Here is a 22907-nt window from a genome sequence, read left to right as displayed (position 1 = left end):
GGCCAGCACTGGTTGCAGATAACACTGAATCAAGTTGCTAACTTGGAACCATCCAGGGTCCTACTATGCCAGACTGTTACCTGACTGACAACACCACCCACAAGCGCCCCTCACCCTCCTTTTCGTTAGGAAAGGGCACCTTAGAAATCTTTTGCCTATCAGCTACTGGGTGTGCACATTCTAGCTTTTCCCATCAGACGATAAGGATCACTCTTAGTGAAAGACCCTTTCAAGCATTAGTTACAGAAATTATTTTGCCAAGCTGTTCAGCATCAATCACATGGGGGATTTTAGCTATAATACTCCCATCCGCTGACATATACCTCAAAAGAATTATCTCAATGAAATACCTTTTTTTCTCAACAGAAAGTTCTTTGATGTGGATAAAAGATTTTGGAAATATTCCCTAATGGAAGAAGAAGGGGGAAAGCACATTTGTTATATTGTACCGAACATTTCTTCTATGACAAATTAAAAGGACCAAAAGTAGATTGATATATAGAGGTTCTGGAATAAAACTCTGGCAAGTTTTATTCTCATGTAGCTGCAACTACTATGTACGGAGTTAAATTATTAACCATTTGCCACTTTTCCCAGCCTGGTGCCTTCAAGATGTTTTAGACTACAACTCCCAGCAGCTCCAGCCAGCCAAAACATCTGAAGGGCATCAGATCAAGTTCACACATTACCAGGGTTGCTCATAGAGTCCTGTCCACTGAACTTGTCCACTGCAAATGAACGTCCACCTATTTTCTTCATCCTCAACTATTTCTTGACGCCTGACTCAAGTGTTGGTTCCATACACCAGCTTTTTCTTTGACTGAGTGGTAGAGCACAAGCTTTGCAAGCAGAAGGTCCCAGATTCACATAGCTGTCAATGTTTCCCTTTTTTTAAGGGAAATTCCCTTATTCCCAATAGGATTCCTCGAAAGAAAAGGGAAAAGTTGACAGCTATGCAGATTCAGCCAGGGGCATCTCTTGCTAAATGTTTCAAAAAGCCAGTTATTTGAAAGAGCTCTGCCTAAGGCCTCAAAGCCACTGCTAGATGGAAGAGATAATACTGGAGAAAATGGAGAAGTAGTCTCCATATAAAGGAACCATTGACTTCACCAAAGTACATTCAAGGTAGCATCTCCATTTATGTAATATTTTATAATACCTATGAGGCTCAAGAGGAGTTTATGTATTAAAGTATCTTTGTCATGGTTCTGTCTACAAGCTGTGGGTCTGGTAGCCTAACAACACATTCGTTTACACAGGAGGATTAGCAGTCACACTCTAGGTTCTTAAAAATTAAATGCCAGTCCAGTGCAGGAGACCACAATTCTGATCAGCACCACAGCCTGAGAGGATATGTAGCTGAAGCCTTGGTGCCACTGAGCATTTTTTCCTAATGCTTATTACCATGTAGTGGGGTAGTTTTGCTGAGATTGCAGCTGGAGAGAGGAGTCTTAAACCTTCTCTCCCAGAGTGTTGCAGTGACCATCATATCCCTCTCCATATTTATTTATTTTTGCTAACCATGTGATTGCTAATCATGTTGATGGAACATGTAGCCTAAGATCCATTTGTGAATCTTCTCTTTAATACAACACATGATACACATATCCTCTTGTGATCAGCAGTCAAGCTGAAAAACTGAAATGTCACTCAGTTCCTGGATTATCCTGACATTAAACCTGAGCTCACTGTTTCATCTAAACTGAGGGGAATTCAAGTTTAAACAAACCAGGATGTTCATGCCAATGCTAGTCAGTAAAGGGAGGGGAAAGGGAAATATTTAAATCGGCACATAAGAGAAGAAGGAAATGGGAAATGAAAAGGGGTGCTCATGTGTTAAATTCAACAAATGTAGTGTCTGTGTACACAATAACCGAGCTGTACAAATCAAGTCTACGCTCTTTCACACAATCATTTGTACTTATAGCTACGTTCAATGTCATGTGGGGATAAGCCTAATGGGCAGAGTCAATGGGGGAAAACCAAAGGGAACAAAGCAACTTAAGAAGTGGTTGTTAAATGTAAAAAACAAAGGCACACAGTCAGATGTCAGCTGGAACTTAGGCACTGCAGGAATAAAGGGATGCCGGTGGGTAATAGGGTAGATACACAGCTATAGAGCTGCAAAATAGCTCTGAAAGAGGCACTGCTAGATCAGAGTCCCTTATGAAAACAGGAAGACCTTCCATTTGCAGAAGGGCATGACTTGATCCAATCCAAGGTACTGGTTCTAATGTACTCCATTTTACACAGGCATTTTTTTCCTTAGAAACTGTGGTGTTCTACCTGTGCACTAAGATGTCTTATCACACTGCTGTTGCTCTCCCCCCCCCAAAATTGTTTTTATTGATTTTCCACAATTATAACAAAAATGACATACAAAACACACAACAAAGAAAAATGCATTACAAAAACACACAAGAAAAATTATTTCTTCAAATATCTAATTCTCATAACATTGATAACTGACTTCCTTGAAACCCCTCTAACTGAATTTCATTATATCACCTGTTCTCCAAATTCATATTTCAAACAATATTAATATTGCTCTTATGCCTATGTTTTTATTGTCATGGTTGTATTTTTACTTTTGTGATTTATACTCTGGTGTTGTGAGATGCCTCATGGGTGCTTAAATGAAAGTGTGGTTAAAAAAAACCTGGCGCAAATAAATAAATAAAAATATGAATGAATGAATGAATGAATGAATGAATGAATGAATGATTTGGCTCAAAGATTTCAGGTATGTCCCTAGGCTTCAGCCAACCTATTAGGATCTTCAACTTTTATCTTGTGCCATATCATAATTTGCTTTTAACAGCTACATCAGTTTCAATTAGCTAAAGGGCACTACAATTTGTGATACACATGATCCCTTCAGTGTATATGACTAGTTGGACGCTGGTCAGTCCATTATTTGTTATTTAATCTACTTTTCTCATAGTAAAAAAACATTCATTTCCTTATTTAAATATTGGCCACTGACATAGATTCAGTGACTCTTCTCAGGATTAAACTCCACACACTTAAAAAGAAAGAATAAAATAATAGTCTATTACAAAAAAAATAATCAAACAGATATTCAACAACAAAAAAAGAATAAAGTCAATAAGAATAATCTTACCTCTACCCCTTTATGTCTTACAATGTATCCTTTGTACCAACCTAAAAGTCAAAGCAAAACCATAGTTATTATATGCTTTTCAATGTCCAAATTGAGCCAATTCGTTCAATTTCTGCAAAACTAGGGTAACAATCCTATGCATGCTTACATGAGGGTAAGTTCCACTAAACACAGTGCAGTTTACTTCCTGGTATGCATAGATTAAATTGTGTTGAAAGAGGATTACTGGTATGTATATATGTATGTATGTATGTATGTATGTATGTATTTGTGTTTGTTTGTTTGTTTGTTTGTTTGTTTGTTTGTTTGTTCATAATAAAGTATTCATAAATGCCTTTCAGGGCAATTGCCCAAGCAAGGAGGCACACAAAATTTACACAATAAGCATAGCAATATAAAAAGAATAAAGTTAAAATCCACATTACACCCTTTGATGAGCAGCAAATCCTCAGGACACAACATAATGAAGACACACCAAATAACAAAAAGGAAGTGGGTGCAAATTTAAAACAATCTAAAGAGTTCTTCTAAAAATCACCAGTGATGGGTTCATGCCATAAATCCCTTTTATGAACCAAATCTGCCTTTTTAAAGAGTTTAGAAGAGCATTGGAGTTTGATCTTGCCCCTGGAAGTAATATATAGCCATCCAGACTCATAGCCATGGATAACCTTATCCTCCATGAATTTGTCCAATCCCCTCAAAAGGCTGAGTTGGTGCCCATGACTACATCTTATGGAAGCAAAAACCATTGTTTAACTATGTGTCCTGTATGAAATACTTCTGCCCTGAATCTCTCAATACTCAATTTCACTGGACAACCCCAGGGCTCAGTATGATGACAGGGAGAAAAAATTATCTGTGTCTACTTTCTCCACACACTGTGTGCATAATATAATGCAACTCTTTCATGCTCCCCGCTTACCTTTTTTCTTAACTAAAATTCCCCCAAATTTTCTCTCCTTCACGTGTAATACATTGTAGCGGTATATATAGTGAAGGGGAGAGGGCAACATGCCAAAATAATCTGGGTTGGGGGGCAAGCAGCAATGTTACTTCTTTCCTAGCTGATTCCCCCCCCCCCATGCTCTGATTATAGCTTTCATGTCTTGTTCAGTCCTCCAGTCAGGAGGCACAACAGCATCCTTTTCAGAGGTTGCTTTGCCTTGTAGGCCTGTCGGACTAGACTATAATCTACCAGTGGGAGCCAGAATTGGTTTGACAGTCATTTCCTAGAGGGAAAAGCCACCTGAGCCTAAGCATAGCTTCACCGACAGCATCCAGGACACGGCGGAAGCTCTGCTGTACAGTCATGTTGCAGCATAGCCAGATCTTCTCTGCTATGGGAAAAAGCTCGAGCATTTCCCTTAGCAACCAGTATTAATTATTGTGTCAAGGCACACTTAAACCCCAAAAAGGCCATGTTTGTCAGCCTCAAAGTCAGACATTTAACACTATAAGGTTAGGCCACTAAAAGTGCTAATCACTTAGATTGTTAGGCCTGTGCAGAGTGGGGGCAGCCAGATATACTTGCCCCCAAGCCTCAGAGGGCTATAAGCATGCCGGGGAGGCCTCATCCATGGCCTGCTGGATTTACACTGTCACGCCAAGAACAAGACTCCCACCCCAGGCCTCAGACAAGCTCTGCACAGGCCTGGAGAATAGTCGCTAAAAGACGAACGTTAGATGTTAACTTTCGGTGGCTAGGAACTCTTACTGTTGTGAGACAGTTCAGCACGATCAGAAGTGCCTCACTTCCCCCCGTTTGGCATCCTAGCTTGTCCCTCTTTGAACCTGGAAGCTCGCTGGCAAGTGGTCAAAAAAACAAAATAAGGAACCCAGACACTCATCCATCTTTGGTAACTGTCAGAAGTGGAAGCTGAGGCAATTCTGGAAAATGGGGAAGGGCAATACACAAGAGGGAAATATTTGAAGCACACCCTGTGGGATTTCCAGGGCTTCCAAACACACTAGAGCTGCCTTATCAGATTTTGAAGCAAGCAGCGTAATACACATTACCATCTAAAAATGGTCCCTCCACAAGAAAATTAAATCTAGAGTCGAAAGTTTTCTAAGTGCACCACTGAGTACATCCTTCACAGGATGAGGCAGTCAAGGTATGATGTGTGAATCACAGGACCCAAGGCAAAAAAAAGAAAAGAAAAGAAAAGAAAAGAAAACACCCTGCAGACATAATGCTGCTTATGGGGTGTCAGTTAACTCTCCCTGAAATACAGTGGTACCTCGGGTTACAGACACCTCGGGTTACAGACACTTCAGGTTACAGACTCTGCTAACCCAGAAGTAGTACCTTAGGTTAAGAACTTTACCTCAGGATGAGAACAGAAATCGTGTGGCGGCAGTGGGAGGCCCCATTAGCCACAGTGGTACCTCAGGTTAAGAACGGTTTCAGGTTACGAACGGACCTCCGGAACAAATTAAGTTCTTAACCAGAGGTACCACTGTAACTATATTTTGAAGAAAATGCTTTTTAAGGCTCTCAGGTCAATGTTTGTAGCTCAAGAGAGACCTCTTCTGGTAAGAAATATGTTATAAACACATTGAGTAACTTTTTCATATCTGCGCTAATCTCATCTGTGACATAAACCTACAGAACATCTCTCTGGGGCTGTCCACCTTTGTTCAGATTAACTCTGCCATCTCATTTTTTTCCAGTACTGGCTTTCAGTCCAGCAGTTTTGTGTTTCATTTCTGAGCACACAACTTTCATATGTTAACGGTGCATTTATGAAATCCAAAAGATGCATTTTCTCAAGCTTTATAACCCCTGAAAGAATGCCATCCCTTGAGAATGAATAAGAAAAAAATATCTCTGAATTAAAAAGGAACAGAGCAAAATCACATTTTTTTGCTTCAAGATAATAAGGGAAACCTACTTTCGCTGCTGCATGGAACTACCACCACAGGTGCTACTTGGATGAAGAGTGAAGGACAAGGAAGGAGGTCACTCTCCTGCTTCTCACCCACCTTTCAAACGGATGGAGAACATGGCCGTTCCATGGAGATTGTTTGTTTGTTTCTCACTATCCTACTACTGAACCCAGAGTGGGTTACAACACAAAACTTTTTAATTAAAAAACCTCCAGATGGTTAAAATTATACAACACTACTAAGAAAAGCCCAGAGGAAATTAAATATTGGTTTGGTTCAGACATATAACTAAACCTTGGTTTGTTTAGCCTAAATATGATTTGTCCGAACCTAGCCTAGCAGATTAACCATGGTTTCTTTTCTGGCAACAATGATGAGAAGCCATGGTTTCTTGCCAGCATACCAGCCATAGCTTGCTTTACCTATGATTTTGGTGCCATGCCTGAACCCAACAACCTTGCTTAACCATACTTTGTTTGGCCACCCTATCCTAGACTCTTGCTAAGCTACAGAGGCATTGGGCAATATCATTTGGAAAGCAAACTAAGCTTTGGAAAAACAGGCAATGTGAAAGACTCATTAACTAAACAAACATGTGCAATTGCAGTCAAACTAGAGAATCAATTGGAGTAAGTACTGCAGCTCCTCAGCCTCTCAGTCACACTGAATATTTCAGTGTGCACATGCTGCATGGGCACAAGAGCACCAGAAGGTCTCCCTCTGTTTCATAGTTAATATATCGTATTTTTAAAAATCATGTTTATTTGAGTTCATATGTTGGTATCCCTCTCCACAAGCATAGTTGTTTGTAATACTGCCACATTACAAAAAACTACAAAGCCTGTTTTATGGCTACAGCTATGGATAAAACATTTCTGGTTTGGTTATCATTTAACCAAAACCACTAGCAGAATTAAGGCTGTTGTTATTTATTAAGAAGTGTTGTTCTGCTTATGTTAGTTCTGATGGTTTTACCACAAAACCCACACATAAAACCCACAAGCAGGAAAAAAAGAGGCAAGTTAAACAAGTTTCACCTCCTAATAATTAATATCATTGTATTCATAATACAGACATCACAGTTTCAGTGTAAGGAGGTAAGTCACATCTGGATAAGAGTAAAATCTCATTAATGTCTCATTAATTCACAAAAAATGCACTCAGTGAACAAATATGCTTCTAAATATGCAGGCGTGATGGCTGCATGTTTCAAGACAACAGTAATATAAGCATTGTCTCAGGATTTTTTTCTCTCCAATGAGCTCATAACTCAATGTGATGATGCAAGATACAAACCAAAAATTATTTCTCACCTTCACAGTCTTCCAGTATATGGACTACATCACCAATATGCAGAGATAGCTGTGGTACTCTTGCAGCACTGAAATTGGATATTGCTGTGAAAATACAATCACTCAATCAATCTTTATTACGGTTAAACAGACAACAGAAATAGTATCAACAACATGTACTACATCAGCACCAAGGAGTGGACACAGTAGACAAAATAAAAAATTACCTATATACTTATTTACATTAAAAATAACACTCCTTCAACTAAAGCTGTGAAAATACAGAATAAGCTGTTATGGATTCAATCAAATTAACATTTTAAACACAAGAGCTGTGTTTCAGACAAGATGCTAAACCACAATTTGGTGCTATGGGGGCAAGCCTTGAACTTGCTTGCTTGCTACCCACTCCCTTTTCCTCCTTTGGTGCAGTGACAAGAAATTTGGATGCTTGCTTCATCTGAACAAAGAACTGTGGTTAGTGTAAAGTACACTTTAAAAAGACAAACCAGGATCACCAACTCCAGTTTGAAAGTCTGTCTGACTTTGGACATAATAAAGTAATGCCAGTTGAAAGCGAAAGCAAAATCTTCTGATTTCTTCAAAACAGCCATTTCAGAAAGGAAGGCCCAACCTTTGAGGCTCATGGATGTAACACCAAACTATAGCTTAGGGTTGCCATATTTCAAAAAGTAAGATCCAAGACAACCCGAAAGTTGTTGAGTTTTTTTAGTAAAAGCTACAAGAATGTCCTGGAAAATCAGGACGTATGACAGCACTGCTATATTTCAGCATTGCATGTGATCCAACTTAATATGGGATTATAAAGATTATTTTGAGAGTCAACATTATTTTAAATAGAAGCAATAAATATTAAATATTAAATAAACTGAATATGAAGGTTCAGTTCTCTGCCTCACTTGCAAAAGACATCTCCATAAAATGTGGAAATTGGAAATTCACACCTGAAATATCAATCATAAGAAATATATGCAGATAGCAAGCTGAAGTAATATGTCTCCAAAATAAAGCAACTAAAGGATGTGGCAATCTTTATAGACTGTTTTCTAACCACACACTAAGAGAGACTTGCACCTGATGATCAGAGAGCTACCTTTTTAATTTGTTTACTGTTTTATTTCTCAAAACTGCTTTTATTTTTCAAAACATTTTGTTTTGAAAACTCCAGAGCAGTAAACAAAGGGTAATGAAATACTTCATAAACAATTATAAAACAATTATAGGAATAAAACCATATAAACTCCAAATAATACAGCATCCATAGTTATTGGCAGCCTGCCTCAAAGCCGGTATTAACCTTGCACTGGTTGAGCTGATGTGCTTTCTGCTTGTGAAACAGCACTTTTGGATACAAGCCGATGTACTGTCAAGTACGCTTGTCTAAGCCAAAGCATAATACCATTTGTAAAGCAAATCTGCAATTTTTATTAAATCAACTTGGAAGATAGGAGTGAGAATTAGACTTGTTCCAAAGTGAGAATTGGGCCTTCAATCTTAAATAAATTGGCTTGGGCAGAATAGCCTTAAAGCGTCAATTTACTGAAGTCCTGAACACACTTAATAGCTTCAAATTGTTCTGAGTTCTCCTCTAATTCGCTGCCATTCAGAAATCAATCTTGGCATTCTTTCCAGTGCTTTTGGCCAAAATACAGAAAAAGCCACAGAAGGCTGTTTCAAGTTATAGCAGCCACAAAACAAAACAAAAACAGTATATCTCAGCAACAATTAAAAACAAAACTTTAGTGCATTTTGTTCTCACATTTGGCCGCCCCTTTTAGAACTCTAAACATACCCTGTGACCCAGATTCAGATATCCAGAGTATTTGATGTAATTTAGTTCTAATCATGGTACCAGCTGAATACAATTTCTATAGCCACGTTTTATTAAGCTGTTCTTGTGATACATTGTATTCCATTCTTCTTAAGTTAAAACAGTGACCCTTCCACAAAATGGTCAGTTTCATGAATAACAACCTAAAAGTGTTTAATATTTAAGTACTTTAGCTTTTACATCACTTCGTCTTCCATTTTTGTTCTGTTCTTCCTCACCATTCCTTCTCCAACCTCGCAGCTGGCTGTAGCCTTGGCAGCTGAGGAAAGTTTACCTTAAGGTTCTCTTTCTCCCTCTCAAAAACACTTTAAAAGTACTTCTGACTTCTGGGTGTGGCCTTTTGACCACCTATAAAGGTATACAGGTACTTGCACACTGCTAGTCCATACCCTCCAACATGTTGCCACGGAAACCAGAAAGTGCCCCTTATGGGGCCATGTTTCCACGTGAGAGCACAGCCCCCATAACACGATTCCCAATTTAATCGGGACAGTTGAGGGGTTTGCTAGAATATGCAGATAATGTATTTCCATGATCCAATATTTGGGTAGCAATCTAAGACAAATGAGAATCAAACAAATACTGACTTGTCACACTGTACTTTTTTTTAAAAAAAAAGCTATACCTTTATTGTTAGCTGTCCTGGATTTGAATGAGAGGGTATAAGAAACAAAACAACAACAATGATAAATACCAACAACTAAACTGTTTCCTATGGATTTTGGCACTTAAAATAAGCTGTCAAAAACCAGATGAAGGTGAGGGGGAGTGCATTCTGTCCTTTAAGCCATCACTACTCGTCGTGCTCATTTAAAGAAAAAAACCTAAAAGTTCAGAGCATGGTTGTGTTAACATAATATTGCATTGCTTCCCAGTGGTACCTTTTTCTTTTCTTTTCTTTTTTTACAAAGGGTTAGTATGGTGACATCAACCAACTGACAAAGGAAGTGGTTTTGCAAGCTTGATGTTTTCTGAGTAAGTGGAAACTTACAGCTTAAAGTCATTTGAAAGTACAAAGGTCCTGTTTCTTTTCTTTACTTTAAAAAAGGGAAAGGGGGAATAAAGCAGTAACATGCATGTTTTGTTGGAGCCAAGATATACAGAGCACTATAAACAAATTCCTGAATCCCAAAGAGTGGGGTAGGTCCCATTAAAACTCCTATTGGTTAACAATTCCCACCTGGATGTCTATTGTAGTAAAAAGCAACAGGTCCTGTGGCACCTGGAGGTCAAAGAAATGCATTGTGGCGTAAGCTTCTGCAGACCAGTGCCACTTGTCAAATACTTGGAAGTGTCACTCTGAGTTGGCAGAGGTGCGTGTGTGTATGTCTGCCAGCTGAAAACAACACTTTTCCGGGCCATGAAAGCTCATGGCACGCTGTATTTACTAATCCTTAAGATGCCGCAGCTGATTTTACTATTGGTTAGCACAACATGCTGTGGCTATGTGTGTCCCACTTCCCTGAGCAGTGAGAACTGCCTGGGTTTGATTTCATTTGGAAGGAGGGATCACTGGATACATAAGGTGCTTTGTAACAGAGTTTACTTACAAATTTGTAGAATTCATAGATAGGTAGGTTGAGCAGAGGTGGTCGTGGGCAGCTTAAACAGCAACCCTACATCAGATCTGTAGCGAGGAACACTTGCCCACTCACCCAGGGCTGCTAGCTTACAGAGCCCCCAAAACTGAGCTCAGACCACTCTGTTTCTCTCTGCCTTAGTCTCCTACTCACAACTGCAATTTCTGTTGTTCTTTACACGGAGAAACCTAGTTTATGGGAGCTATGGGAGAAGGTATGCCCATGCCCCTTTCTCTGACCATTTTAGAGTAGTCCTGCATCACAAAGCAATCTTCCAACCATTAGCCCCTATTGAGGGCTGTTAAAACTACTTTTGTCAAATTCAACATTTTGGCAAGGTATTGTCACAGTCTTGTTCACAGAAATCTGATAGTAAGCCCATAACATTATCTTCCCGCTCCTTATGCAAAGGTCCCTATCTAGATGTTGTGACTTCGCTGTGCTAGGGTACATTTCTAAACCTTACCACATGTATTTTTGTACAAGTTACCGGTAAGTAAGGTTTAAGAAGTATTTGAATTGAAGCTTATGCAGATAGCCTATCAAAACTCTCTCCTCTATTTGTAGACAAAATAATGAGGGTGGGCTCCTCCAAATTTATCCAGGGGTGGTGAGATATTATCCAATTTTCTCATGCAGATAATAGATTTCAACACTGTCATGAGTATAGCACCTTTTATTTTTCTGCCTCTCCAAGTGACAACAGCCACAAATGTATTGGCAGCTTGATCCCTATTTTTCATGCTCCACAGTGTCCTGGGCCCAGCATCATTACACAGCATCATTCACCGGGGGAGGAACGGGGGGGGGGGGCAGCTTCCACCACAACAAAAATGGTAGAGAATATTTGTACAAATTTATTCAAAGTGCTCTTCCATTTTGTACGGGGGTGGGGTGGATTCAGACATTTTCTCGGAAAGAAATGGCTTTTCTTTAATTTGCATGTCTGGGGGGAAGCAAATCCAACCCTCGCCCTCTGCATTACAATTCATTAATACTATCTCCCCACCCCACCCACCCCTGAAAAAAAATAGAAGAGGGACACGAATGGGACCTCTGCAGATGAAACCTGATTCACATTGCTTTTTCAGCACTGTCCTGGATTGAATATATAAGCCACAGTTGAAGTCTCACAACTTCCATTTGTGGCACTTGCTTGTGATCCATGCTTGCTTCATCATCATGTTTTTTAAAGCTCCTGGAGGAGAATCAATGATGCTAACAGGGAAAAGAAAAACAACTAAACTTTCAGAGTCCTGGCTTGGTTTCAGTGTGAACTTTTGGAATGCTTCCATGGACTTAACAAACAAATCAAGTATATACAGTCAGGACAGCCGTTTTCTAATTTGGGGGTGACTAACATGTCACCCCCAGCTAATTGCCAACTCCCAGTAACAGATGGAGGATCATAGGTTAGCCGCCTATATTGCAGTTCAAACTCTTGAAGTCTCCTTAGTTGCTCAGCCCTAAAAAAAAATATAACTTTTCCAACACCATCTCCTTGCCTCCACTTAAATGGAAATCATTTTAAAGTGCCATACTTTTTTTATCTAACACCACAGCATTTAGCAAAAAGATACCTATACAGTCGTACCTTGGATCCCGAACGCCTTGCAAGTCTAATGTTTTGGCTCCCGAACACCGCAAACCCGGAAGTGAGTGTTCCGTTTTGCGAACATTCTTTGGAACCTGAATGTCCAATGCGGCTTCTGTGGCTTCTTGCAGCCAATCAGAAACCATGCCTTGGCTTCCAAACATTTCCCGTTCGACTTCCGAGGTACCACTGTAGTGTGAAAGATGTGCTGCTCACTTCCTATTTATTTTTAATTCATTTATAAAAGAATATCTATACCAACATTTTATGAAAGCAGGGTGGTGTACAATATAAAGCGCCATGAAAAACAATATAGATAATAATTAAAGTGACTGGCTAGTAAAAATAAATAAAAAAGAAACAGCTAGAAAGGTCTTCAGGGGATGCTTGAAAGTCAAAAGTAAGGGTGCCTGCCATATCTCTTTTGGAAGAATGCTCCATTAACATATGTGGTGATAATGTGAAAAAAAGTTAGTTTAAAAGAAAAAAAGATTAAAACTCCCAAATCATTGACATTATAAGCAGAACCATCGATATTCCTTACAGCTAAATCTGAAGTGTATATTTAAAAATGCAATTCAGCCTGACCATTTAGATCCCCTATGGACTGTAACAGCAGCAAGAATTGTAATTGGTGCTTGTTGACATTTACCCCTATTGACTATTGAAATTGTGTGGTTTAGCAAATCTTGGCATCTGGTCTTAATGATGAAACTAGCACAATTTGTGGGTCTACTCTAGGTCTAAAGGAAGACCAAGGGGAAAAACATATGCCATGCAAGTAGAGTTCCAGGTCTTCCGGGGGCTCAGTGGGGAGAACAGTGAGAAATAAATAGAGCCAACAGTTACAAGAAATTTTATTTTCGTCAGGTAAAATCCAGTCCCCATTTGTGTAAGAAAGACTCAGACATAACTGGATTCTACCTGACGAAAATAAAATTTCTTGTGACTGTTGGCTCTATTTATTTCTCTTGAGCACCATCAATTAAATTACGTGTATCAACACATTAAAGGCTCTGCCTTTGTTTTACTGCAATTGTAAAACCTTAAGATGACTAGGATTCATCTTCCATAGTTAGTGCAGGATTGCTCATAAATTATATGCTCTTTAGAGATATGAACTATGTACTAGTAGAATTATAAAATATTCCGTACATATACAGACAATGGTAGATGCTATGTATTTTGTATGTGGTAGTATTTTTCCAGAGTAATTCAAGCACTGGGCCCAAGAATCTTTTCAGAAGGCAGCAAAAGACTTCTGACCATTCGCAAGAGAGAAGTGAGTATCCTGGTTTAGTTTTGCAAAAGGAGCTATCTACCAAGCTTAGTATGAGTTTTGAATAATTTTGCAATGTTACTATATCATTGCACTGAAACTCAATTGTATTTTGCTTCTGGCATTTCTTCCAGAAATCCAAATAATTTCATACAATATCAAGCAAATCAGAATGTGTAGATTGCCCTGTCGTCACCACAGGAACATACACAGCTGGCTTAGACAATCAGACAATCAATCCAGCTAGGTTTAAATTGTCTACAGATTGGCAATGGCTCAAACAGGAGTCTCCTCCAGCCTACCAGAAGATTGAACTTGGGACCTTTTGCATGCACTGAGCTACGGCCTTTCCCAAGTTTCAAAATGGGGTTGAATGTTTAAGCTTTGGCCATGTTCACTCATTTAATGATTTCTCACATGAAAGTCCCCTAACCCAGCACAGTTCATGGTAATTAGTTGGTAGTTTGCTGTGGGTTATAATTATATTACCACTGGAAAATGAATGAACAATCTCAACAAGATTTTAAAAGCAGTGGACTAAACAAGCTACACAACACATAAGTGCAACAAGTTCAGTTATTTAGCACATTTATTTCCTGCCTTTTGTTCATCATGCAACTCAATATGGGATTTTCAAGCACTGACAAGACCCAGCTAAGTGACTGCATGATGCGGCCAAAGAGCACACCAAGAACCAGTAAAACAAAAGTCTCAGGAGCACAGTACATATAGTTTGTTTCTGAAAATGTGCTTGCTCCCTTTCCATTTCCTGTTTATAACAGAGCCAATAAGAGGACAACTTGCATAACTGAGTCAATGCCTAAGAAGAACTCGAATGTCTAAGATTCCAGTTTGGTTATCGCAAGACAAAGGGCTGTTTTTATAGTTTACAGCTTCAAATTTAGTTAGTTCCACAGGACTTTCCACAAGAATAGGGAAATAGTACTAAGCAAAGATTGCTTGGAAGCAAGTATCAATGAAACCTTCTTATGTGTGTGTTCAGCATAGACCCATCAGACAAGGCACAAAACAGCTATTTTGTTGTTTAAATATTTGGGGTTTTTTGCTGACCAAATTGATTTATCTTTGTGCATTGCAGCACTTCTCCCCACATCCTGCAGAGGAGGAAAACCCCAGAGAGGAGCTTGCATGATACATACCCACTCCAATCTTCTTATCGGTTTTTTGCCAAGGAGTCATAGCCAACAAGTCCAGCAGGCTAGGGTAGCCGTGATTCAGGAGAACAGCTGTTTGGTACCGGATAAAATCCCAGTAATGTTCAAGGATGGAGTCAAGTGAATCGCAAGGCAAGTTTGTCTACTGCTGCAGTTGCAGCAGGGAGCTTTGCACTTCTCACAATCCCTCAGCTTCCTTCCTCTTTTTCTGTGCACTGTCCTCAACGAGGCTCTTACGCTAAATGAAAGTGATGCTTCTATGTAGAGGAGGGACAACACCGGGCGCCTTGCTGACAGGGCAATGACAGCAACACAAGCAAATAGGAACGTAAGGGGACTATGGTTACTACCACCACTACATGCTAAGCAAATCACACAGCTTCTAGACACCACGTGTCCCTCCCAAGATGGTAAGATCAGTTAATGAGGTGCTGCTTCATGTTCCATCCTTTTTAATGGTGACACGTATTACAGCACCGTTTTAGGCGCAACACCTATCCATCCCTGTCTCCACCAGCTGAAAAACGGGTACATATTTCATTATATTGTTGGCCTGCTTTTAAACAAGATTCTGTTTAGTTGTCCTATTGTTTTTAAACAGCTTGTGGGCTTTGTACTAGCCTTATTTTGCATATTACATGGTTAACTCTACAGTATAAGACTTGAAGATTTTAGGGGAAAGGTTATGTAGAAAAGATGCCTTACTTCTCCTGCTGCAATGCTTTCCCAAAAGTTCATTCTTCAGCCATAAAATACAAAAGTATACTTTTCCTCATGCCTGGCAGGATTTGTATTTTTCCATTTTATACCGAGAAACATGTATTGTTGGGGAAAGGCCATGCAGCAGTTTCGCTGTTATTCCATTAGTCTGACCAGGTCAGAAATGTGGAGGCAGAATAATGGAGGAACATTGAGACACCACTGAGAAAAGGATAAAATGAGGACTGCAGCCATGGTAAAACCAGGACCCTATCAAAGGGAGTGGGAACTACAGGATCTGAACAAGGAGGGTCTGAACAATAGAATGCTTTAGCTTTATTCAGTATTAAAGATACAGCATCACCAACAAACAGTAATATCTGTGCTTAAAAGAGCCTGGTGTTGTTACACAGCAGCCCATTTCACCCATGCTGCAGCATGGACTACTTCTCTTCAGTTTCAGCTGCACTGCCAGTCTTCCTTCTCCCCTGCCTGCAATGAGCCATTCTGTGCTCACCGAGCAAACATATCTGATTTGACCGTTTTGGTCACTACCCCTCTCTTATTTTGGAGTGGGGTGTGGATACATTTGCTTTCTTAAATTATTTAATTTGAACACTGGAGTAGATGGGCAGCTGCCTTCTGTTTGTCAGGACACATTAAAGTAACATTTTGGTGTGGACCAGAAAGGGACTTGTTGAAACAATGAGACTGTTCTGTTTCTTCTAGCCATTCTGTCATTCTCCCACACTCTTGCCAAATTTCTTTTTGTCATTCTCTAAACATTCTGGGCAACTAGGTTATTGCACAGCTGTTTTCTCCTCCTGCCCTTTAGAGTTTCCCCCTAAATAATTCTTTGGAGTTTTTTTGGTAACTCCCTTCTTCATGCATGGCCTGGTATCGCTACATAAGGATAGATGCTAGGAGTGAAATTCAATGTAGCCTTATGTCTCTTCTTCCATCAGCACAAGGATTTCTCTTGCACAGTAAAGGTCTCCACCTCCCATCACAACACTGCTAAATCTGTTGTAGAGTCCCCCAAACATCTGGAGCAGATCTGAAGCTGAGGGGCAAATGCGGGGGGAGGAGAGGAGGTAAAGTCCCATTGTACAAGCAGAAATCTTTTTGCTTATAGGATACAATAGTGGTATACTCGAATTAGTATTACTTAGTATTAATTAGGAAGACCGAAACTTGTATCATTGTATATAGCTCACTCTGAAAAGTGTATCCACAGTAAGCATGCGGTTCAATCTGAAATATACAATACAGTATTTTAAAAACTGAGCTTTGCTTGAGCTTGGTTTTAGTATGACAGAAGCATTTGACTGACAGAAGAATCAGAAAGATGGGTTGCATTTCACCTTTAAGCTTTCGTTTAAAAAACCCCACACACCTAAAGGTATAGAATTTATTAATAAAGAATCGAGATTACAAATTGAATACAATAACTCAAACAATTTATTTAAGTCAAACATGGTCAATCTTTCATAACATTAGTACATCTGAAAAGATCAGAAATGTAGTTAAGGAGGCAAGAGAACCACTAGTCTACATTTTGCCTCATAAAAATAAACTTGCCAGCCCAGTGTGCAATTAATGTCACATTTTAACAGGTACCTGAAACTATTACACATTTCTGCTTTGTTAACCAACCAGTTGATGTGCTTATTTTACTTCTTCTAGAGCAACAGCTTTTGAGGTATATCACACAGCTCCTGTAGTAGAATCTGAATAATTTAGTTTCTGTTTTGCATATCTACTCAGCTAAGGCAACATGATAAATGTTGCCTATATGAAGTCTGAGTTTTTATTAAAAGGCACTGAACAAGATAACCAAATGTTCTAGTAGATTGCTGTACACTTAAATACCTCAGTAACAAAAAAGGCTATTCGATTTATTGTTGAGTACACTGAGTTTCAGGATCTTGTTTGGGAGCCATAAACATTATGGGGTATGTTTTCTTGTGGCTTTTCTTCTCATGTTTTCTTGTCTGTTCAGCTGCAACAGTGTAGTTTTCTTCTGTCTTTATTCCAGGGTCAGATGTCAACCTATAGGTAAAGCAACCACTCTCGTTTCACTCTAAATTTTAATAATGAACACTGAAGTTGACAAACTACTACCCAAAACATGTTAAACATGTTAAATACCATAAAATACCATAAAATTAAGCTATTGTTTCCTTGTTCACAGGCACTATTAGCTTCTGAACACTTTTACATCAAGCCATGCCAAAAATGTAAAAAGCAGACATACAAGAAGCCATGGAGACCACACAAGTTTACTAAAAAGAACAAAATTACATTATGTGTTAGGTACAATCAGAAGTTTAGTGTTAATCTCCTCACTAGGTTTACCAGCTGCTGGAGTAAGCATATTAAGCAGTACTGTTTGTACATTTGGTATACAAGCAAGAAATCTTTTTCTAGCTTGACTAGTGCAAAAATTGGGAATTAAACTGTTTCAAGTCAGAATACCACAGGGACTTCAGGCAGCATAAAGGTTAAAATAGCCATTCATCTTTGAGACACAAGAATTGCTTCTAGGTGAATAGACAAGGAAGCTGTCATAAAGTGGAAGTAAAATGGTGGTCTCATTTTAGGCTAAAAAAAAACATTCATAATAGACAGAATATAACACTGTAGAGTGTTTGCACATCGTGGCAAAATAGAAAACATGTACAATAGCCCCAATTTAGATTGCCAACTGTCAACAGCATGCCCCAAACACCACCTGCAAATGGAACATACCAAGAGTCTTAATTCTAGCACTTTGGGGCCTTTGTATCCTTCGCTTGTCTGTGACAGGAGAACGAATGAAGAAAAATTCAGTGGCTTACTCTCTCCCCCCCCCCCCCCACATCAGAGTGGTAGGATGAAGTGAGGATCTTGAAATCATCCTATCAAAAGTAGTGCTTGGCAATACAAGAACACTTGTCCTCAGATCCCTTGACATGTACAGTCAGCATTGTGGGGACCTCATCCATGTGGTGCGATATGTTGCACATTTAGGGTATGGCTGATTTGCATACATCTGGGGTCCCCAGGATGGCACCAACAATCTCCCCCCCCCCCCAAAAAAAAACTGGCACTTGCCAATGTCCATTGCCCCTACAGATTTTATTTTATTCTTTAATTGAAGACTTAGAGATACTCTTTTAGCCTTGGTGGGTACTGGGCTGGCTGGAAAGTGAAGAGTGGGAATCCCACCACCCTGCCCTCTTTCTTACAATAATTTAAATGTACTGAGCTTTAGTTAAGCCAATCTACTATTTTTTCACTTGGCAAAATTTATCTATTCATGCTACTGAAGGAACTTTGTCTTTAGTGGAAATTGTTAATTTTTAAACTGTTGGTTAACTGTCTTCTTGTTCTTTCCAGTTCTCCAGTAGGATCAACTTCCAAATTCTGAACTATTTATGTCTTTCGTGCAGACGTCCACCTCCACAATGCACAAACAGCCAAAGAAAAAGCAGTGCAGTTGTTGAATCCTTAAATTGCCGATTCAAAAGACAGAGCTGAATAAAACAAAGTTGTACCTGCATACAACTAAATGAAGTTTTTTGGCCCCATATTTTCAAAAGTTCTACCCCAACTTGACATGCAAGACTTCCATCTCTCAGAAACAACTACGTGCCTTTCAACACCTTCTCTTTAAAGTTAAATCCCTCCTTTGTAATCTCACTAATTATTCTCTCCTCTGACCAAATAGCCCTTCTATTTAATATGCCAAACCTTCCACACCCAACTACCTTCTTCACATTACTAATATCCATCAGATTCAACATCTTAAACATATCATAACATCTTAACCCCAACCCTGTGTCTACATGCTTCATCTTTTTAGCTGATAATTTTGAATATAGAATGCCCTTAAAATTAATTATTAATTATTATTATTATTATTATACCACTACCCTATACCTGCAGGTCTCAGGATGGTTCACAACTTAGTCCCATGGCGTTCTGTATAAGCAACCCCTCACATACACCTGCCATTAGTAGGTTTTCATTTTGAAAATACTCGCACATGTATTTAAAGGGCTTTCCCTAGGGTTGTTTTTTTTTTGGGGGGGGGGGTAGAAATCTGAAAAAAATCCCAACACAACACAACACAAAAAATGCAATAAGGATTATTTTTCTAGTACTACCTGCCCAAGTCAATCAGCTATTTGCACATGTAATTTAAGTCACGGAATTATTGCTTCTGACTGTACTGCAAGTGCAATAATGCCCCATCCAATGGGACCAAATGTGCATTAACCTCAGCACTGCAATTCTTTATTCCACCCCAAGCCTGGCTATATGTCTGACATTTTTTGCCTTATCTGGATTTGTTAGTAATCATTTTCCTTACCCCTGGAAAAGAATTCTAAAGTAGTGTATGTAGTCTCCAGGAGAGCATAACAACTACAAGTGCACAAGATCAAATAACACATACCATGTCAAATACACAAGACAAAAAGCCTCACCAGTGTTCTCCCCCTACACCGCCACTTACGTAGTAAATGTAACCACCTACAGAGCACCAATGCCCTAATATTCTTCTACTAACCCTATTAGACAGTCTCCATTTCTAGCTCCCACCTAACCACCTCACTTTCTACAAACACACACACTTTTATCAAGTCACTAATATCAAACTGTTTCTTTCCCTTTTCCTAAATTACTATGCTGGACAATATAAGCACGCAATAACTTGGTTTTACAGGATTGCTTGCGTAAGATTTGTACAATTCTATTCACACTTACTTAGGGACACGGGTGGCGCTGTGGGTTAAACCACAGAGCCTAGAACTTGCCTTTCAGAAGGTTGGCGGTTCGAATCCCCGCGATGGGGTGAGCTCCCATTGCTCGGTCCCTGCTCCTGCCAACCTAGCAGTTCAAAAGCACATCAAAGTGCAAGTAGATAAACAGGTACCGCTCCGGCAGGAAGGTAAACGGCATTTCCATGTGCTGCTCTGGTTCGCCAGAAGCAGCTTAGTCATGCTGGCCACATGACCCAGAAGCTATATGCTGGCTCCCTTGGCCAATAAAGCGAGATGAGCGCCGCAACCCCAGAGTCGGTCACGACTGGACCTAATGGTCAGGGGTCCCTTTACCTTTATTCACACTTACTTGGGAATAAGTCCCACTGAAGTCAGTATGACTTACTTCTGAGTAGAAATGCATAGTTCATACTGTTAGTCATTTTTTTTAAAAAAAACAACACTGATTACTACAACCGCTGATCACAACTATCCAAGCAAATTTTACCTAGCAGTTAAAAAAATCCTGAAACTGTCTATGCCAGGGATGGCAAAGCTATAGCCTGCAGGCCAGTCCTAGACTGTGAAACCATTTTTATTGGCCTGCCACTATCCTCCAAAATCAGGATCCATCTTTTGACCTTTGAAAAATGTCTCTTCTCCTTCTGGCATGGTGCCTGAAGTGATGCGCAAGTAAAGTGGGAAGAGAGCTCCTTCCTGGTTTCCCGGGCTCCTAGGACCTCCTTACAACGGCACCAAACCAGAAGGAGAAACACCGCATTTCAAAAATTAAAAAAAAAATGCTCCGTTCTGGGCTTTCACCCCCATTGGAGCACTGGGGTAGAAAGGCGCACTGGGTGTGGTGTGTGCATGCTGTATGCACACAAGTGTAAGTGTACATTGGCCATACCTATCGCTGGCTGACATACAACCCTTGTAGGCTTGGCCAATCCTCAATGCAGCTCTCTGGCTATAAAAGGTTTGTCACACCTGGTCTAAGCAATCTTGTACAGTGGTACCTTGGTTGTCGAACTTAATCCATTCTGGGAGTCTGTTTGACTCCCAGAACCATTTGAAAACCAAGGTGTGGCTTCCAATTGGCTGCAGGAGCTTCCTGCACTCAATCGGAAGCAGCGGAAGCCGTGTCGGACGTTCAGCTTCCCAAAAAAGTTTGCGAACCGGAACACTTACTTCCGGGTTTGCGGCGTTTGGGAGCAGATTTGCTCGGGAGCCAAGCCGTTCAACAACCAAGGTACCACTGTACTTGAATGTCTGAAACAAGTTACGTAGTGTATCTGGACAAGTCAGACCTTCACTGCTAATCCTCCCAAGAGCATAAAAACAGAAATATATATCAATTAGAAAATACAACTTGGGTGTGGGGGTGAAGAAACCCCAAAGCAAAATATAATCTGTAATTACATTAACACAAAAAAATAAAAAAAAAAACTGCTGGGAGTTTAATAGCCATCTAATGGCCTTCTATATAAGAAAAAGCTCACATAGTTACCTAGTTTCCCCACCCTTTTCAACACTAAATTTCTATATCCACTTGTTAAAAACCTTGGGGCTTTAAGTTTAAAATTTATTCTGAAAGCTAACAATGGTTTTTCAGGCATTTTCATCATGAAGTTAATACTGCAATTTTTTGCAGAGATTGTATGCAAATTGAAAAATAACCTGGAAAGTACAATAGTGTGAATTACACAACTGCCAATGCAGAGGGAAAATATAATGCAAGCACGAGATTATTGCAGTGATTTTTCAAAGTGAAAGAACATTTTAGTTTTAAATCAGTCCATGATTTAAGAGTCCTTTTGATTCTCTGTAATTTTGATCTTTTTAAACAGTTTTGAAAATTTCAAACTAGGTAGCTGGAATTGAGGGACGACACTGCATGCAACACTGAGAAAGTAAATGAAGAAATGGATAGCAAAGTTCATGCAGCGGAAAAAAAGTGATGCAGGTCTGTGCTGATTGCCTTGCTCATACATATTAGAAGACACTGACCTGGTAGAGAGGGAGGGTCCAATTTCATTCTTATCTTTCATATTTATAGCTGTCCTATCCAGTTCTTCCTCCTTGATTTTAACCTTCTTCCTTTCAGGTTGATCACTTCTCTGTTCAATTGCAGAAAGGGGAACTTTGTTCACTGATACAGCCTGAAGTGTGGTTTTCAGAGCATTCTCACTTAGTTTTGTCTCTTCCTTTTTCTGGGATAGCATACAAGAGGTTTCACACTCAGAAGACCCTCTGCTACTTAAGTTGTATGAAATCACATCCCCTGGAGCCTTCTTGAGACTGAACGAATCTCTCATTAACTCTAGAGTAAAAAAAATGAAACAAAACACACAATTGTTTTGGTCAAATAGGTTTGATTGACCTCCACCCCTTATCTATATTCATTCCTTTTTCATTAAAAGAAAATGCATTTTGGATCACCATGGCAAAATCTTAAGATTTCACAGTTTAACTACATTTTTGTTCTGTTTACTCTAAGCAACTGCAAGAAATATTTCGACATCCAGATCCAAAAAACATTTTTTGTAACTTTTATGTATCTACAATCCTTAAGTCAATGTTCTGCTTGCAAAAGGAAAGCATAATATTGGATCAGAAAGCAGTTGTGTTAAACATTACCCTAAGGAAACTGGCACTGATTCTGGAGTAAT

At 39.5% G+C, this 22907-nt stretch overlaps 2 protein-coding genes across 7 annotated transcripts in view; both read right to left on the bottom strand.

The window, feature by feature from the left end:
- The window catches only part of DOCK2 (dedicator of cytokinesis 2), a 255289-nt gene extending 232954 nt beyond the window's left edge, over nucleotides 1–22335 (bottom strand). The window contains exons 1-4 of one of the 2 annotated variants that reach the window (XM_028717491.2): nucleotides 22246–22335; nucleotides 7330–7413; nucleotides 3125–3165; nucleotides 351–406 (exon numbers count right to left, since the gene is read on the bottom strand). In XM_028717491.2, the coding sequence (XP_028573324.2) occupies nucleotides 351–406; nucleotides 3125–3165; nucleotides 7330–7413; nucleotides 22246–22273 (209 nt within the window). In that variant the 5' untranslated portion in view covers nucleotides 22274–22335. Of the gene's footprint in view, nucleotides 1–350; nucleotides 407–3124; nucleotides 3166–7329; nucleotides 7414–14773; nucleotides 15414–22245 lie in introns of those variants that run through there. The other variant, XM_028717489.2, reaches the window with a different exon arrangement.
- The window catches only part of SPDL1 (spindle apparatus coiled-coil protein 1), a 21266-nt gene continuing 15243 nt past the window's right edge, over nucleotides 16885–22907 (bottom strand). For 3 of the 5 annotated variants that reach the window (XM_028717494.2, XM_028717497.2, XM_028717495.2), the window contains one exon: nucleotides 19543–22558. In XM_028717494.2, the coding sequence (XP_028573327.2) occupies nucleotides 22041–22558 (518 nt within the window). In that variant the 3' untranslated portion in view covers nucleotides 19543–22040. Of the gene's footprint in view, nucleotides 17540–19542; nucleotides 22559–22907 lie in introns of those variants that run through there. The other 2 variants (XM_028717498.2, XM_077924435.1) reach the window with 1 other exon arrangement.

Source organism: Podarcis muralis, chromosome 2, assembly GCF_964188315.1.
Source record: "Podarcis muralis chromosome 2, rPodMur119.hap1.1, whole genome shotgun sequence".
Classification (NCBI taxonomy): domain Eukaryota; kingdom Metazoa; phylum Chordata; class Lepidosauria; order Squamata; family Lacertidae; genus Podarcis; species Podarcis muralis.
This window is presented reverse-complemented; position numbering and strand designations above follow the sequence as displayed.